A 19326-nucleotide genomic window follows, 5' to 3' on the forward strand; every position below is an offset into this window, starting at 1 on the left:
ACAGTTTTGCTCAATAAAGTGATTGATGGAATTCCTGTCCGTAAAGTGTATCGACAGACGATAATTGAACTGTTGACAAAGATTGTTTTATTCATTGGGGCCACTCTTGTTGTCACCTGTCACTCACAGAGTTGCATTGCAAAATCATACAGAATAAATTGTAATGTGTTTATTTTGTTTAAAATTCAGATGGGATTTTTGATTTTCTGCGCTGCATTAATTTGCTGTGCGCAGAGGACGCGTGAGCAGTGCGCAATTGCGCAGGCGCGCACCTTAGAGGGAACGTTGCTCAACAGTATTGTAGAACTCAGCCAGAATGAAGTCATTTTATGCTGTAATTACCTACTGTCCCCTTAAGGGGGAGCACTCCTTGTGACTTCCGAGTAGTTTAAAAAAAACATTTTTTCATAGTAAAAATGCATTGAGGTATTTAATCTGTTCCAGAGTCAAAACTGGCACCCTTGTAAAATATTTAAAGTTTGGAGTAACAGGCAAGATTTCTACAAGTGTAAAAAGAAAAGCAAACGACAGTAAAATGACTCACTTGGCGACACAAAGCATGTAGTTTTTGACATGGGGGATGCGTTGTAGTCGTCTGCGAGTCGAGGCAGCAGCGTGTTTTCCTGATGAGTTTTTGTGTGGTGGCAGCAAGCGCCAGTGTGGGAGATCACAGGCGCGGAGTTCTCCAAGTCGGAGATGCACACGGCCGACGGCATCTCCATCCGCTTTCCCCGCATGACTCGTATCCGCGACGACAAGGACTGGAAGAGCGCCACCAACCTGCACCAACTCAAAGTACGACTCGGCGCCTTGTCGCGGCAAATGTTGTTTTTGACACACGGTCTCTTTGCCTCAGGACTTGTATCGAATCTCCAAAGAGAACTGCGACTTCAAAGTGACGGCGGGACCGTCCGGTGAGGACAAGGGCTCGCCGCCAGGGGACAGCGGCGGAAACTCCCCCGCCCCCTTGTCATCAGCGAACGGAAGAGCCACGCCCAAAAAGACAAGTGAGTAGCAGTCTTAAAAACATGTTAACTCCGGAGTTATAGATGTGTAATGTTTACCGAGCAATGCTGCCATCTAGTGGTCTTTTATAGGTACTGCTGGGATTAAGGTGTTGTGAAAAACAATGTGTCATGCAAGTGTAAAAAATAAATAACTTTATTATTGGTTTTATTTTAATATGATACATTACATATTTCCAGTTTCTCAATACAACAAGTCCGAAAAGAAGTAGGTAGAAGCAGAGCTTATTTATTCCAACCCCCTTTCTGTTTTGTAGCAATTTCTCTCCATCTCCTGTACTCGATCTGGAACACAAACAGAAGAATAAATGAGAAAATAAATAAAGTTGTGTCTGGCAGGCATAACTTAATGAAACGCTCGTACACAGAGACATGCTTTGCACACGGAGGCATACTTGGGCCCATCCAAAAGTTTGTAGATCGTAAACTTCGCAAATAGAGGCGATTGTAAATCAAGGTTCCATTGTACAGAGCAACAAAATGCAGACGTGCTTAAGTAGGGAATTGAGTATCTGATGTACAGTATATTCTTGATCAAATATGCATAGTTATAATCTCATTATGCTGACATATGATAATAAAATCATTCTATTCTAATCTAATACGTAGTGAGAATGAATGCATATGCTGTTGATAAGGCTATTTGCAAACTAACAGGGCAAAAAGAACTATACAGTTCTGTTTCTGATTTAAGAAATAGTGGGAATTACCGTATTTTCCAGACTACAGAGCGCACCAGGATATAAGCCGCCCCCACTAACTTTTAGAAGAAAAATATATTTTTCCATACATTAGCCGCACCGGACTTTAAGCAGCAGATGTATCTGTTGTGAAATGAGTTATTTGCACAGTAAGATTCTGTAAATGTTTTATTAAATAACTTAATTGTTTCCAAACAGTGTTTGTAACACTGCAGTAAAACGGCTTATCAAACAAAACGGAAGTCATCGTCATGGACCCACTAGCTGCGGAAGCTAGCTCTCCAGTCAGCTAAACAGACTCAATAACTCCACGGTGACGTTTTGGTGAATTTACGAAACTGAAACAATACAAAAAGAATGCCGTTGTAAGTTAATAATACTAACACAGACCCTCGTAAACGTGTTAGCATGTTAGCTAATGCTAACAACGCTATTGTTATTACATTACGATAGCATGTAGAAATATGCATGAAAACACTCCTACAGATATCACACATGGGACAGTTTAGTAAGTATAAACAGTTTTAGTTATTTTGTAGAACGTACATGTTGCTTGGAGTGATGAATGAAGAATCCATACCAGTAGAACTGCACTCAGGTTGGAAAAAAAAAGCACTGCTGATAAATGGAAGGCCACCGCGGCACCTGTAGTGAGCAAGTTTGTTCAATAGGTGGTGCCATAGCACAAACATTAAAACACCATGTCAGTGTTTTTTTATTTTAAAAATAACATTATTTTTATTATTGCCGTCAGCGAACAAAAATCCATAAATTAGCCAAACCTTTTTATAAGCCGCAGGGTTCAAAGTGTAGGAAAAAAGTAGCCGAGAATTCACGGTAATTTGTTTTTGTTAAACCATCGCTTGAATTTGTTCATTTCTTCTGTTATTTGAATTATCTTGTGTTCTCTCCTGAACAAAACACAGTTGTATCGTCTGCAATAATACTAACTTCAAGTTGTTTTTGTAACTTTACTAATGCCGTTTATATAAAGATTAAACAATTTAGATCCCAGTATTGATCCCTGAGGTACGTCACAAGACATCTCTAGCGTTGTAGAAATGTGTTCTCCTCGCTTCACATATTGTTTCCTGTTGGTTAAGTAGCTTCTAACCCAGTTCAATACCAACCCTCTGATTCCATACCTTTCTAATTTTACATTAAGATGTTATGATTGATTGTGTCAAATGCTTTTGTAAAATCCAATGCAGCTGAGATAGGCTCCAGCACCCCCTGCAACCCCGTAAGGGACAAGCGGTAGAAAATGGATGGATGGATAAAAACACTCTTACCATTTATTGCATTGGTGATCTCTTCCCTTGTTTTGGTTAAAAGTCATCCTCGTTGAAATATTAGCTTTGTATCCTTATTGGTTGTCTGCGAGTGTTCCACTTTTCTTCACAAATTTGTCCAATCTGTTTTTAAACATGTTTTGAATAAATTGTGGAAGTAAAGAAACAGGTCTGTAAACTGGTGTTTGTCTCCAGTTGTATTAATCTGTTCGACTTTTGCTATTTTCATTTAGTCTGGGGATTTGCCAGTTTGAAACGATGGTTACTGATATCTATGTTAAAGGTTCTGCAATATTTGTAATAATCTTTTTCATCGTTTCCATATCAATTCCGTTACAATCAGTTAAGTCTTGGATTAACATTTTTTCCACAATATGGATTATTTCTTTTCTTACACCCTTGAGGAGTTGGAGTGTATGTCTGTAGTGTCATTCAAGTCCCCAAATCAACTTGGATCTGGAATCTTTTCCCCCACTTTTGGTCCAATATTTACAAAGTAGTTATTGAAGCTTTCAATTACTTTCTTCATATTGTCATTTTTTTACGTTTCCGTCTGAGAAGTAAGCACCATTTTAAGTATTTTAAATTGTTATTTTGTTCTTGTCTAATAATTAACTAATAGGATTTCCTACGTGTTCTTAAGATGCTGGTTAGCTTGTTCTTAGACGTTTTGTGCCTATTTTCTGCTTCCGTAGATCTTAGTGTTGTAAATATTCTATATCATGTATTGTCAGGTTCAAACACTGATGACATCTATTAAACAGACAAGAAGCAAGGAATTAACCAGAGACAGAATTAAATTTGGCTCAATGAGGAGAAACGCGTAGACCTGTACCCTTGCACAGTGTCCCACCACGCTCTGACGAAAGATTGTACGCCTCCTCTTTTATTTGGACTTTCCCTGATTACGTGGCAACAGTTGTTTCTAAAGGACGGGGGGTCGTAAACAGCCGTCGCCTTTGGTTACAAAACAATTCAAAGAAAAGGTACCTGGAGGGGGGTCAGGTCCTGCTTCCTCTCCGCTTTGTAGATCTCGGGGTCAAGACAAAATCTTCCTGTGGATTACAATACATCAAAGAAACCGACACCTTCATCACGCTTCCCATCCTACACTGTGGAGTTTTACAAGCGTTTTGCTTGGTAAGATCAAAGACAGCTTTTGTCTCTGCTCGTAGCTAATTTAACGCCCCGCGGCACAATCGTTAGCATTCTAATATTAGCATGATAGCTTTTTTTTTTGCTAAATTTGCAGCTATGCACCTCAGCGTCAAATATTTTACTTGCCGAAGGCTACTAGTTAGCTTTTTTTTTTTTTTTTTTTTAAATAAAATTTTATAGGTATACCCTTGTCATATTGTGGTACTTAATGTATGCTAACGTAGCATGCTAACTTTTTAAACACATTTTTCAGGTACATATCGCAGAGTAATATTTTTTGGTACTTCACGTATGCTACAGTTAGTATTTTAGTATGCTTTAGCATGTTGGCTTTGTTTTAAGTAATTTTGCAGATATACCTCCGTGTCATTTATTTTGGTATTTTACCAACGTCAACTGCAAGCGGGCTATTTTTAGCGTAGTACTAATAGCATGCTGACTTTTTTAACACATTTTTCAGGTATACATCGCAGAGTGATATATTTTGGTACTTAACATATGCTACAGTTAGTATGCTTTAGCATGTTAGCTTTTTTAAAGTAATTTTGCAGATATACCAACGTTAACCAATGTGTATTTATAATATGCTGTGAAAAGGAAATTTCATAATTTTTGGAAGCTCATCTTGTATTTGACTTTGTTTATAGGGTTAGGCACAATAAGTGTTCAACTTCAGCCTAAACCCTTTCGGTCTGCAACATTTTTAATTTATGAATGTACAACTGTTTGTTTATGTAAAACTGTTTGTTTATTTTGTTGACCATTGACAGAAGAAATAAATACTATACTATACTATTAACTAGAGATGTCGATAAATGCGTTAAAATGTAATATCGGAAATGATCGGTATCGTTTTTTTTATTATTGGTATCGTTTTTTTTTGTTGTTTTTTTATTAAATCAACATAAAAAACACAAGATACACTTACAATTAGTGCACCAACCCAAAAAATCTCCCTCCACCATTTACACTCATTCACACAAAAAGGTTGTTTCTTTCTGTTATTAATATTCTGGTTCCTACATTATATATCAATATATATCAATACAGTCTGCAAGGGATACAGTCCGTAAGCACACATGATTGTGCGTGCTGCTGGTCCACTAATAGTACTAACCTTTAACAGTTAATTTGACTCATTTTCATTAATTACTAGTTTCTATGTAACTGTTTTTATATTGTTTTACTTTCTTTTTTATTCCAGAAAATGTTTTTAATTTATTTATCTTATTTTATTTTATACATTTTTTTTTAAACGTACCGCATTTTTCGGAGTATAAGTCGCACCGGAGTATAAGTCGCACCTGCCGAAAATGCATAATAAAGAAGGAAAAAAACACATAAGTATGAAAAAAACTGTGACTTATAGTCCGAAAAATACGGTACCTTATCTTCACCATACCTGGTTGTCCAAATTGGGCATAATAATGTGTTAATTCCATGACTGTATATATCGGTATCGGTAATTAAAAAGTTGGACAATATCGGAATATCGGCAAAAAGCCATTATCGGACATCCCTACTATTAACGTATGCTACAGTTAGTATGCTTTAGCATGTTAGCTTTTTTGAAGTAATTTTGCAGATATACCAACGTTAACTTTAAGCGGGCTATTTTTAGCGTAGTACTAATAGCATGCTAGCCTTTTTTTAGCATCATTTTGCTCACATTTTTTGTTGACGCTACCTGTCTAGCGTGCTAACTGTTAGCATTTCAGTTTGGCTTCGGCTCTTTCGCATTCACACGAAATTTCCACCAAAATTGCATTTCCTAGTTCTATGCGTCCCTGAAAGGGACAAGCGGTAGAAAATGGATGGATGGAAAAAAAAAATCTATGCATCGTACTGTACTGTTTTGAAGGTAAAAAAAAAATACTAAAATGCCCCTCCCCTATCCTTTAGTTTGTCTGTCTGTGGCCCTGAGTGGAAGAAGATGGAGCACCATTGCATTAATCAATACTCAAACATTTCAACACCGTATTTGTTCTCTATATAAAGATGATCAGTACATTTATCAGTAACACTTTAAAACAGATTTTATCCGGCCCGCGGGATGAGTTTGCAAAGCATAAAAATCAGCCGAATTTTGGAATGAAAGAAACTGCTGTTCTAAATGTGTCCACTAGATGTCGGAATAGCAGTTCTTTGTATCTTTGTAGATGATGCTACATATGTAAAAAAAAACAAAACAAAAAAAACCCACATGACGTTAGTGCACCAGTCAAGGAAAATGAGCAAACTACATACCGTATTTTCCGCACCATAAGGCGCCCTGGGTTATAAGCCGCGCCTTCAATGAACGGCATATTTCAAAACTTTGTCCACCCATAAGCCGCCCCGTGTTGTAAGCCGCATCTAACTGCGCTAAAGGAATGTCAAAAAAACAGTCATGGAATCGTATATCAACATGGACGAAGCTGCGTGAAAAAAGCCACCCGGCCTCTTCGCGTAAACTTAAACTTACCTTAACCACTCGCTCATCTTTTCTTCATCCATCCCTTCGAGTTAGCTTTTATGATGACGCCGGCTGGAAAGGTCTCTTTTGGCAAGGTCTTCCTTTTGAATATCACCATGGGTGGAAGTTTCTGGCCATTAGCATGGCAAGCTAGAACCACAGTGAAGGATGACTTCTCATTCCCTGTGGTGCGAATATTCACCGTACGTGCTCCCGTTGTATCCACAGTGCGGTTCACAGGAATATCAGTTGCTGTGAAATAGTAATCCGTGTGCGGATGGAGAGATTGCGTCTTTTCATGAACCGGATCCCTGTCACTTGGTAGGAGCCATTTTGTGGTCTTTACAGATGTAAACACACAAAGGAAATGAAACGTACGGTATATCCGCGCGCTTTTTTTTCTTCTACGCGGGCGGGTGGTTGCTTACAGTAGAAGAAGAAGCGCTTCCTGTTCTATGGGGGCGGGTGCTTACCTTGGCGGTTGCTTGCGTAGAAGAAGAAGCGCTTCCTGTTCTACCGGGAAAAAAGATGGCGGCTGTTTACCGAAGTTGCGAGACCGAAACTTTATGAAAATGAATCTTAATATTTATCCATATATAAAGCGCACCGGGTTATAAGGCGCACTGTCAGCTTTTGAGAAAATTTGTGGTTTTTAGGTGCGCCTTATAGTGCGGAAAATACGGTAAATAACATCCTGTAATTTGATTTTGATATTATTTTTTTATCTTGATAGATTGAAAATTAACACCAATGAGTTGACTGATGAACATTATCACATCATTTATTCAGAAAGTATAAATAACGACAAATAAAGGTAGAATACTATTAACCGCAACATGTAAGTGTAAAAAAACCAACAACAACATTATGATTTGTACATTTTCAAAATGTGCTTGTTCTATTTTTAAACAAAGAAAACAATCTGAAGTTGTCTTTATTTTTAAGTAATCGTGCCGTGATTTTACCAGTCCGGCCCACTTGGGAGTAGATTTTTCTCCATGTGGCCCCCCCATCTAAAATGAGTTTGACACCCCTGCTCTAGACCAATAACATCCAGCTAAACAGTAATAATTTGGGTGTTGTTTTATCCCCCACTTTGTTTTCATTCCATTTTTTTGTTTCAAAACCCAAGCTGAAATGAAGACAAATACAATAGGACAAGTTTTTTTTGGCAAGTTATCAAAAAAAAAATGCAGTTTTTGTATGTCAAGTTGGCGCTTAGTCCTTTATCTTGTCCATTTCCTCCAACTGGCGGTGAACTCTGACCCCTGTAGTGACCGATCAAAACCAGTTGATCCTTGTATTTTTGACTGATTGAACAAATATAAAATATTTAGCCGAGTGGTCGCTCCTTTTTGACATATATTGGAAACCGAAATTCAAATTCTTTGTTGTGCGTCTCCGTAGGCAAAAGCACGCCCGCCAAACGTAAGATGGTCAAGTCTGAACCAAACACCCCCGTCCGAGAAGCTCCCGCGGCCAAGAAGGTACTAAACTTGTTTCTGAAAGAAATGTGCATGCAAGTGATCTGCCATCGGTTGCTTTCCTCGCAGGTGAAGAAGAGTGAAAGTGTTGACAGCAACGGACACGCCAAGACCAAAGCCGCACCGCCTCAGATGCTGGAGCCCAGGAACGACAAGGTCAGTAAATATCACTCATTGTTAACACTATTTAAATGCTAATTTCAACAATTTGCAGAATATAATGAGTAAAAAAAAAAAATCTGCTTTTGTACTATCCTATTTAAAAAAAAAGATTACCATAGTTGCAACAAATACATCCATGTTGCCTTCAGGCATAAGTCAGCAGTTAAAAAAATGTATACAAGTTTTCCAAAAGACGGCAATCTATCTGTGGCGGTGGGTTGGTTTCATCTAATTTGCATAATAGGTCATGACAGATGTCATTCTTATGCTCATGTGGTAGTGGCAAAAACATGCTAGATGTTAGTTTAAAAGTGTCATTAAAAAAAAAAAAAAAAAAAGTGTCCAAACTACAGCTTGCCAGCGTCCTCAATCTGGCCCGCAGTGTATTATTTGTATTAACGTTGAAATGAATGTACCCTTCTATTCAGGCAAATGTGAGCCAATAACCATGTGCATTATGACAGATTCATGCACACAGCATCTATGTATGTATAAATACTGTATATGCATGTACCAGGGGTCGGCAACCTTTACCAGTCAAAGAGCCATTTTGACCAGTTTCACAAATTAAAGAAAACAATGGGAGCCACAAAAATCTTTTGAAATTTAAAATGAAATAACACTGCATACAAAGTTTATTTTTTGCTTTGTGCTATGTATAAACCAAGAGTCTCAGACACGCGGCCCACACCTTAACATGAAAATTGAATGTTAGTGCGGCCCGCGGGTTTTATATGAATGGCGCTTGACAGCGTCATACTTGTCAACCCTCCCGATTTTTCTGGCAGACTACGAATTTCAAGGCAACTATTTTCTCGAACGTGCCGTAATGGTGCAGCATTTAGCGCCCACTACAACCAGCATGCCGTCCCAGCCACACGTTGTAAGGGACTTCTGCTTGCTCACGTAAGTGACAGCAAGGCATACTTGGTCAACAACCACACAGGTTACACTGACGGTGGTGGTATAAAAAACTTTAACACTCTTACTAATAATGCGCCACACTGTGAACCCACACCAAACAAGAATGACAAACACATTTCGGGAGAACATCTGCACCGTAACACAACAGAACAAATACCCAGAATCCCATGCAGGGGTGTATAATGTAGCCTGAAAGAGTCAGGGCTGCATGGGATTCTGGGTATTTGTTCTGTTGTGTTTATGTTGTGAAGATGTTCTCCCGAAATGTGTTTGTCATTCTTGTTTGGTTTTGGTTCAAAGTGTGGCGCATTATTAGTAAGAGTGTTAAAAGTTTTTTATATGCCCACCGTCAGTGTAACCTGTCTGGCTGTTGACCAAGTATGCCTTGCTGTCACTGCGTGTGCAAGCAGAAGATGCATATAACAAGGGGCTGGGCTGGCACGCTGTTTATACAGAATGCAGAGGGCGCTAAATGCTGTACCATCATGGCACGCCCTTATTATTATTGTAAGGGTGAAAATCGGAGAATATTAATCCCGGGAGTTTTCTGCGAGAGGCACTGAAATCCGGAGAGTCTCCCGGGAAAATCGGGGGGGTCGGCAAGTATGCAGCTGAGCCGCATCAGAGTGATCAAAGAGCCGCGGGTTGCCGACCCCTGGCATATACTATGTATATTCATACATATATGCCTATACATATGTGTGTGTATATATACACACAGAGACATACTGTATATACACATGTTTACATGCATGTGTGTGTATTTGGGCTGTGAATCTTTGGAGACCACATGATTCGATTCAAAAGCAATACTTTTTAATAACATTGGGTGCCAGTTTTATGATTAACTACATTCCTCCATAAAATAAACAGCTCTGATACATTTCTATATAACCTAAAATAAAACCGTTTAAAAAAAAAAAAATTTCTACCCAAACATTTAATAAAGTGAAATATAAATAAGGTAACAAGAGAAGTATCCAACATTTATTTTCTAAAGTAAATTTGACTGCAGATTTACATTAACAATATGATTAGCCTGAGTGGCTAATCAGCAGACAGGGTATACCGGTATTTAAAAAAACAGTTAATTTTTTGGATTAAGAATCGTTACGTTAGAATTGCGATTCTTTTGAAAATCGATCATTTTTGACACCCCTAGTATAAATGGTGCTTGGCGCAGTCGGTAGAGCTTTTGTGTCAGCATCTTGAGGGTTCCAGGCTCAATTCCAGCTTCTGCCATCCTCGTCATTGCTGTTTTGTCCTTGGGCAAGACACTTTACCCAGAGACACTGGTTTAAATGTAGCTTAAAGATGTAGATAATAGGTTTGACTCTCTAGAGAAAAGTGCCATATACCGTATTTTTTGGACTATAAGTCGCAGTTTTTTTTCATAGTTTGGCCGAGGGTGCGACTTATGTGTGAAATTATTAACACATTACCGTAAAATATCAATATTATTTAGCTCATTCACGTAAGAGACTAGACGTATAAGATTTCATGGGATTTAGCGATTAGGAGTGACAGATTGTTTGGTAAACGTATAACATGTTCTATATGTTATAGTTATTTGAATGACTCTTACCATAATATGTTACGTTAACATACCAGGCACCTTCTCAGTTGGTTATTTATGCCTCATATAACGTAAACTATTCTTTATTTTAAATTGCCTTTCAAATGTCTATTCTTGGTGTTGGCTTTTATCAAATACATTTCCCCAAAAAATGCGACTTATGTTTTTTTCCTTCTTTATTATGCATTTTCGGCCGGTGCGACTTATATTCCGAAAAATACGGTAAATGTAATTCACTTCACTAATCATTAATGGTCACATACTAGAGATGCGCGGATAGGCAATTTATTTCATCCGCAACCGCGGCAGAAAGTCGTCAACCATCCGCCATCCGCCATCCACCCGATGTAACGTTTGATCAGAACTGCATCCGCCCGCCATCCGCCCGTTGTTATATATCTAATATTAATTAAAAAAAAAAAAAGGGTGAAAACTACGCGAATTGCACCTTGTGCAGACAAGATTTTTCGATCGGACACGGAGGAATTAGCGATGTAAAAGACCACGTTGGGACAAAAAAACACAAGTCTAATGCCGTTGCTAGCGATACAAGTGGAAAACTTTCAACGTTTTTCGTCGCCCAAACAGATTCTTTGGATGTGATAAATGCCGAAGTTTTATTTACGGAGGCAATCATTGAGCATGGACTTCCAATTGCACTGGCTGATCACATGGGACAGTTAATAATGTAATGCAACCTTTAAAAATCATTACGCGGTGATCGCGATCCCAAAAATAAACTTTTCTTGCATGATAATGTCCAGAAAAATTCGCTTTATATTACTATAGAGTCCTTTTAACGAATGAGTTTGATGGTTTATCACAAACCTTAAATGAAAGAAGTCCTTTGTTCTCCTGCAGCATGGCCTTGCTTTGTGTTTGGTGCGCCATCCTGTCGGCTGTATTTCACAGCACGACATACTGTTAAAAGTGTTTATACTATTTATACTTTCAATTAACAAATTGAAGTCTTGTGAAAGGTTGACAGGATAACTGGCATTAACTGTCAAAATAATTTCAAACTATTGAAGTTAGCTTACAGAATAAACATGTCAATCAACCCATATGATTTTTGCTGTAATATTTTTGTTTTGAAAAGTCACTGTGACTGATAGAAAAGTGATGGTTTTAGCAACATTTTAACCTGTCTGAATGCTAATAATCATTTTGCGAGCAAGCAGGTTAGCTACGCGGGCGGAGCGCGCGGAGTGACCCATGTTACGAGCCCCCGGCCACGGGGGTGGCGGGCAGGTAAGCTGCTTACCTGCTGCGCGTGACGCCGGCCGCGGCGAAAGCGGACGAGGCGGGGTGTCGGTGCGGTGGGCGCGGTAGTGACCCTGGACGAGCGTCGGGCCATTCTCGCGGATCGCCTCAGCTACGGCTCCCGGTGGGGCCCTCTCGGGGGAAGGAGCCTCGGTCCCGGACCCCGGCGAGGCGTCCCTCCGCTCCGTAAAAGTGTCCATCTCTTTTTCTTTTTTTTCTTCTGTTGTGGCATATGCTGCAGGTGCCTGCTCGTTTTTCGTATGTGGGTAACAACATTTAACTATGTATATATATTTCCCAATTGGTTTAACTGCCACCCGCAAAAAAAAAAAAAAAAAAAAATCTAATTACCGTAATCCGCCCGACCCGACCCGCGAGCGGATAAAATCGTATTTTTTAAAATTTCATCCGCCCGATCCGCGGATAATCCGCGGACTCCGCGGTTGTGTCCGCAAACCGCGCATCTCTATCACATACTGTACAATCGCAGTCATATTTAAATAACATATATTGCAATTTATTGGTAAAAAAAAAAAAGTCCCACAGGCAGTGAAGCATGTTGGGTAATAAACACTTCATGTTTTTGAAATAACTATATTAAAATGGGCCTGATTCACACTCTCTTGCAGACGCTGTTGGACATCTTCAGTGGGGTGAAGCTCTTCCTGCCTGCGGGCGCCGACGACTTTGACAAGTTACGGCGTTATTTTGTAGCGTACGACGGTGACCTGGTGGCCGAGTACAACTCCACCTTGGCCACGCACACGCTGAGCGAGCCCGTGGAAGACAGCCGGGCGCAGAAAGTGTCGGCGCGGTGGATATGGGAGTGCATCCGCAAGCGCCGTGTGGTCGCCCCCTGTTAGCGTCTCAGGATTATTTCTTCTTTGTGTTAAAGTCATCACTTGAACCACTCTTTCTCATTGACCGACAGAGTCACATCGTCGCCATGGTAACCTAGGGGCTGAAGACTGTTTTCAGAGGGGGAAAAAAATTGTTAAACATTTTTAATAAACAAGACACACACCATGCTTTTCTTTTGGTAAAAGGACAACTGGCTGTTTTTAAACAAACCATGAAATATGCTTTTTAAATAAAAGATCATGTTATAAACCACTTGAATGCATCTTTTAGATCAGTGGTTCTTAACCTTGTTGGAGGTACTGAACCCCACCAGTTGCATATGCGCATCCACCAAACCCTTTAGTGAAAAATAAAATGTTTTTTTTTCAAATTCAAGACAAAGTTATATGTTTTTGGTAACACTTTAGTATGGGGAACATATTCTAAGTAACAAAGACTTAATTTAGAGTCATTTGGTTAGGGTTAGAGTTATAATAAGGCCATGCCGAATAAGGCATTAATAAGTACTTAATGACTAGTTAAGAGCCAATATGTTACTAATTTGTAGTGATGGGTCCGGCAACACCGATGCATCGGCGCATGCGTCGAGCTCATAGAGCAAAACCCTGTGTCAGTGCGCGTACCGCTTTTAGAAAGTCACGTGACCGATTATGAGCTGTTTTGGTCACGTGACCGATACGCGAACTGTGTCGCACTGACGCCTCCTCTGTGCCCTGTGAGCGTGTCTTTTCTACAGCCGGAGAAATAATAACTAAGAAGAGAAATCGTCTAAAATGTAATACGTCGGAAAAACTTTTTTTTTTTTTTTTTTTAAATAAAAATGTGTAAAAAAATAAAATAAAAAAAATTCCCAGTCCACAATCATCCACAACACGTTCTCTTAGATTTCCATGTTATGATACATGTTCACATTATTTATTGACTATCTAAAAAAGATACAAATATATTTTTATTTAAATGAAGATATGAAATAAACCTAAATGAAATACAATGACTTGGTTTATATTATTGTATATACTAGGGCAGGGGTCACCAACGCGGTGCCCGCGGTCACCAGGTAGCCCGTAAGGACCAGATGAGTCATCCGCTGGCCTGTTCTAAAAATAGCTCAAAGAGCAGCACTTACCAGTGAGCTGCCTCTATTTTTTTAAATGTCATTTATTTATTAGCAAGCTGGTCTCGCTTTGCTCGACATTTTTAATTTTAAAAGAGACAAAACTCAAATAGAATTTGAAAATCCATGAAAATATTTTAAAGACTTGGTCTCCACTTGTTTAAATAAATTCTTTTTTTTTTTTTTACTTTGCTTCTTATTACTTTTAGAAATACAATTTTAGGGAAAAAATACAACCTTAAAAATGATTTTAGGATTTTTAAACAAATATACCTTTTTACCTTTTAAATGTCTTCCTCTTCTTTCCTGACAATTTAAATCAATGTTCAAGTAAATTTATTTATTTTTCATTGTAAAGAATAATAAATATTTTAGCTTCTGTTTTTTCGACGAAGAATATTTGTGAAATATTTCTTCAAACTTACTATGATTAAAATTCAAAAAAATTATTCTGGCAAATCTAGAAAAACTGTAGAATCAAATTTAAATCTAATTTCAAAGTATTTTGAATTTCTTTTAAAATTTTTGTTCTGGAAAATCTAGACTGATTTGTCTTTGTTAGAAATATAGCTTGGTCCAATTTGTTAAATATTCTGACAAAGTGCAGATTGGATTTTAACCAATTTAAAACATGTCATCAAAATTCTAAAATGTATCTTAATCAGGAAAAATTACTAATGATGTTCCATAAATTATTTTTTTAATGTTTTCAAAAAGATTCAAATTAGCTAGTTTTTTACTTCTTTTTGTCGGTTGAATTTTAAAGAGTCGAAATTAAAGATAAACTATGTTTCAAAATTTGATTTGATTTTGTTTGTGTTTTCTCTTTTAAACCGTTCAATTAAGTGTTTTTTTCATCATTTATTCTCTAGAAAAAACCTTCCGTAAAAGGAAAAAAAAAATGTACAACGGAATGACAGACAGAAATACCCATTTTTTTTATATATATAAATTTATTTATTTAGCTATTCTTGTTTGAATCACACTTACGTGTAACTTACAAATGACAATATATTTATTTATTTAAGTGTGTGTCAAACTGGTAGCCCTTCGCATTAATCAGTACCCAAGAAGTAGTTTTTGGTTTCAAAAAGGTTGGTGACCCCTGTACTAGGGCATAAAATCAGTGTCAGTTGAGTCGGTCCATAGGTTGCCTGTAGGGATTTTTAATGTCCAGCAGATGTCAGTATTTAGTGACACAGTATCGACACAGTATCAATACAGTTTTGCAATGTGTCGAAACGCTTCATGACGCCTCATCAACCCATCACTACTAATTTGCATGTTAATAAGCAACTAATTAATGGTGAATATGTTCCCCATACTAAAGTGTTACCATGTTTTATTACTGGTGCACAAAATGAACCGTGCATGAACATCACCTTGTTCAAAGAACAAAACCAACACAGTGCATAAACTCACAACAAATTACACAGCTGCAAATCAGTCTGACTTCTGCTGTTGCCGTATCCATAATATGCCGGTAGGGAGAAATTTTTATTTACGCGATGAGTCGGATGTGTCTTGACCTCCGCCGAACCCCTGAGCCCGACTCACCAAACCCCTAGGGTTCGATCGAACCCAGGTTAAGAACCACTGATTTAGAAGAAATGACTGAACACTTCATTAGGTACACACGCTCAATCCTAAAATCAATAATGTAAATACATTAATACAGTCAATGTTTCAAAAATAATCCTATCAGTTTCTTATATTGTCATTTATATTAGCCAACTGAAATGTAATATACGGTACTTCAGTTTAGACTATTTCACATGATACTAAGCAAAATACAAAGCATAAAAAGAAAGACTTATTTTAGTCTTTAGTTGAGAGAGTAAACAGAATGACTAATAGAAGTGCATCAGGAGCAGTGTTGGGTTAGTTACTGAAAACCAGTAACTTAGTTACAGTTACTAGTTACTTTATTTCAAAAGTAACTCAGTTACTTACACCAAAAAGTAATGCGTTACTGTGAAAAGTAACTAGTTACTTCTTCTTTTTTTTTTAAAGCTCCCATTAATGCCCTTTTGGCCTTCATTCCAGTACTGTTATTGCACTGGAGAATAATACAATCTGTTGATCAACTTGACATGCATTTGCATCACTGAACTCAGAAAGCAATGTGGTCTACATACAACACATAAAGACAAGGATATGTTTCAAAGGGCCAATTTATTTCAGGCCAGAACAAATTGACAAAACTATTTTAAATAGCTGCAACATAATGGCACTTTAACTTTAACTTTAAGTAGATAGGATCTTTGATCCAAGACAACTTACATTTAACTAAAATGTTATTTTCCTTGTGCTTGACAAAAAAAAAGTATTGAGAATGTCTCCATGTTAAGAAACTTGACTTCTGGCTTCACCAGGATGTCTTGTTAGTTGTTATGAGAGTAGCGTATGTGTGTGTGTGTGTGTGGCCCTTTAAGATATGACAGCATGTGAGGTGAGTGAGTGGGCGAGAGAGGTGAGGAAACGGCGACAGTGAGTGCGTGCAGCCTGCAAGGTGCTCTAGCTTGGTGGATGGCTGCTACCAATAAAGTCACATCATTCACCCTCAGCTGTAAAAACCCACTTCCGGGTAAAGTGAAGGTTGTTAGCCCCGAAGTACATAAGCCCTGGAGGAACGTCTCCCCTGCGCCCCTCAACTACGGTCTGGGAGCCCTCCTCCGCCCCCACCCACACAAAGCAGACCTCTTCTTTTCCTTGTGACACAGAAGGAAGACACCGCAGCGCTGCAATAAAACACACTCAGATCTTCTGTTCCTAGCCGATACTACATCAAAAATAACGTAAAATAACGCAGTAACGCATCATGTAGTAACGGCAACTGAGTTACTGAATATAAAAAATAACGCGTTAGATTACTAGTTACCGCCGAAACTAACGGCGTTAACAGTAAGTTAGTCCCAACACTGATCAGGAGTACATAATGTGTTACGTAGCAACAACACACCACCAACATACTTCTTTGTCAGGAATCCGTTTGGTGCAGCTTCCTCTTGCCTGTTGCTCCGTGCTTGGAGCGACTCCACCACTGAAGATCAAACTCGGCTTGGATGAAACACGGCTGATGAAAACACACACATGTCAATGTTAGTCAAAAAATATCAAAATGAATACGGAGTTTGTTTAAAGCGTCATTTTGTATTGTTTCCATACTTGCCACCCTTGAGACCTCCGATTTCGGGAGGTGGGGGGTGGAGGTGGGGGGGTTGTGGTTAAGAGGGGAGGAGTATGTTTACAGCTAGAATTCACCAAGTCAAGTATTTCTTATATATATATATATATATATATATATATATATATATATATATAAGAAATACTTGACTTTCAGTGAATTCTAGCTATATATATATATATATATATATATATATATATATATATATACCGTATTTTCCGCACTATTAGCCGCACCTAAAAACCACAAATTTACTCAAAAGCTGACAGTGCGGCTTTTAACCCGGTGCGCTTTATATATGGATAAATATTAAGATTCATTTTCATAAAGTTTCGGTCTCGCAACTTCGGTAAACAGCCGCCATCTTTTTTCCCGGTAGAACAGGAAGCGCTTCTTCTTCTACGCAAGCAACCGCCAAGGTAAGCACCCGCCCCCATAGAACAGGAAGCGCTTCTTCTTCTACTGTAAGCAACCACCCGCCCGCGTAGAAGAAGAAAAAGCGCGCGGATATCACCGTACGTTTCATTTCCTTTGTGTGTTTACATCTGTAAAGACCACAAAATGGCTCCTACTAAACGACAGGGATCCGGTTCATGAAAAGACGCAATCTCTCCATCCGCACACGGATTACTATTTCACAGCAACTGATATTCCTGTGAACCGCACTGTGGATACAACGGGAGCACGTACGGTGGATATTCGCACCACAGGGAATGAGAAGTCATCCTTCACTGTGGTTCTAGCTTGCCATGCTAATGGCCAGAAACTTCCACCCATGGTGATATTCAAAAGGAAGACCTTGCCAAAAGAGACCTTTCCAGCCGGCGTCATCATAAAAGCTAACTCGAAGGGATGGATGAAGAAAAGATGAGCGAGTGGTTAAGGTAAGTTTAAGTTTACGCGAAGAGGCCGGGTGGCTTTTTTCACGCAGCTCTGTCCATGTTGATATACGTATGTTTGTGATTGCACGTTTGCGTACATTTTGGGAGTGAACAGAGTTGTTAGAACGCTGGTTTTTAATATATTATTAAAGTTTGACTGACCTATCTGACTGTTTTTTTGACATTCCTTTAGCGCAGTTAGATGCGGCTTATAACACGGGGCGGCTTATAGGTGGACAAAGTTTTGAAATATGCCGTTCATTGAAGGCGCGGCTTATAACCCAGGGCGGCTTATGGTGCGGAAAATACGGTATATATATATATATATATATATATATATATATATATATATATATATATATATATATTTTTTTTTTTATATATATATATATATATATATATATATAAATAAGATAAATACTTGAATTTCAGTGTTCATTTATTTACACATATACACACACATAACACTCATCTACTCATTGTTGAGTTAAGGGTTGAATTGTCCATCCTTGTTCTATTCTATGTCACTATTTTTCTAACCACCCTCTCAGATGATGCATTCTGCTTTGTCTCCTTGTTGTGTGCGCAGTTGTGCACTGCACTCTCTAAAAGCCGTGCTTTACGGTAGACGAAAACGTGACGGCTGTTGTTGTGTGTTGTTACCGCGCTGGGAGGACGTTAATGAAACTGCCTAACAATAAACCCACATAAGAAACCAAGAACTCGCCCTCCATCATTCTACAGTTATAATGTGATTGGGTAGGCACGCTAATTATATTGTGGGAAAGCGGACGTGAAAACAGACTGTCGACACGTCACTGAGGTCCACAAGAATTTCGGGAGAAAATTTGTCCCGGGAGGTTTTCGGGAGAGGCGCTGAATTTCGGGAGTCTCCCGGAAAATCCGTGAGGGTTGGCAAGTATGATTGTTTCTACCAGAACACAATTATTACCTCTTGCTTCTCTAATGAGACCTGCACATGTATTGAATATATGCCAAATGTCATTTTCATATCTTCCACTAAATAGCCACCAGAGGAAGGTGGACTTACCCTTCTGGAGGACTTGATGATGGTGGCAGAGCGCAGTGCGGGTGTGCGGAGGGCAACGGTTGGAGGTCTTTCCAGCAGAACTCTGGTTCTGGGGACGTGGCTCCAAGACACGCCAAGGCCCGGCTGCAGCTCGCCGTCGCCGTTCCTCGACACGTGATTGGTCACCTGCCAAAAATGAGACGTTTGCATGCT

The 19326-nt window shown here is 38.8% G+C and overlaps 2 protein-coding genes across 2 annotated transcripts in view; one reads left to right on the forward strand and one right to left on the reverse strand.

Moving 5' to 3' along the window:
- The window catches only part of lig3 (ligase III, DNA, ATP-dependent), a 30177-nt gene extending 17111 nt beyond the window's left edge, over window positions 1-13066 (forward strand). The window contains exons 17-21 of the mRNA XM_061962733.2: window positions 649-795; window positions 857-1007; window positions 8039-8118; window positions 8185-8271; window positions 12670-13066. Coding sequence (XP_061818717.2) covers window positions 649-795; window positions 857-1007; window positions 8039-8118; window positions 8185-8271; window positions 12670-12903 — 699 coding nt within the window. The 3' untranslated portion in view covers window positions 12904-13066. The remainder of the gene's footprint in view (window positions 1-648; window positions 796-856; window positions 1008-8038; window positions 8119-8184; window positions 8272-12669) is intronic.
- The window catches only part of rad51d (RAD51 paralog D), a 35125-nt gene continuing 28659 nt past the window's right edge, over window positions 12861-19326 (reverse strand). The window contains exons 9-11 of the mRNA XM_061962735.2: window positions 19135-19299; window positions 16989-17091; window positions 12861-13008 (exon numbers count right to left, since the gene is read on the reverse strand). Of these exons, the coding sequence (XP_061818719.2) occupies window positions 16996-17091; window positions 19135-19299 (261 nt within the window). The 3' untranslated portion in view covers window positions 12861-13008; window positions 16989-16995. The remainder of the gene's footprint in view (window positions 13009-16988; window positions 17092-19134; window positions 19300-19326) is intronic.

The sequence above is a fragment of the Nerophis lumbriciformis genome, linkage group LG09, assembly GCF_033978685.3.
Source record: "Nerophis lumbriciformis linkage group LG09, RoL_Nlum_v2.1, whole genome shotgun sequence".
In the NCBI taxonomy this organism is placed as follows: Eukaryota; Metazoa; Chordata; class Actinopteri; order Syngnathiformes; family Syngnathidae; genus Nerophis; species Nerophis lumbriciformis.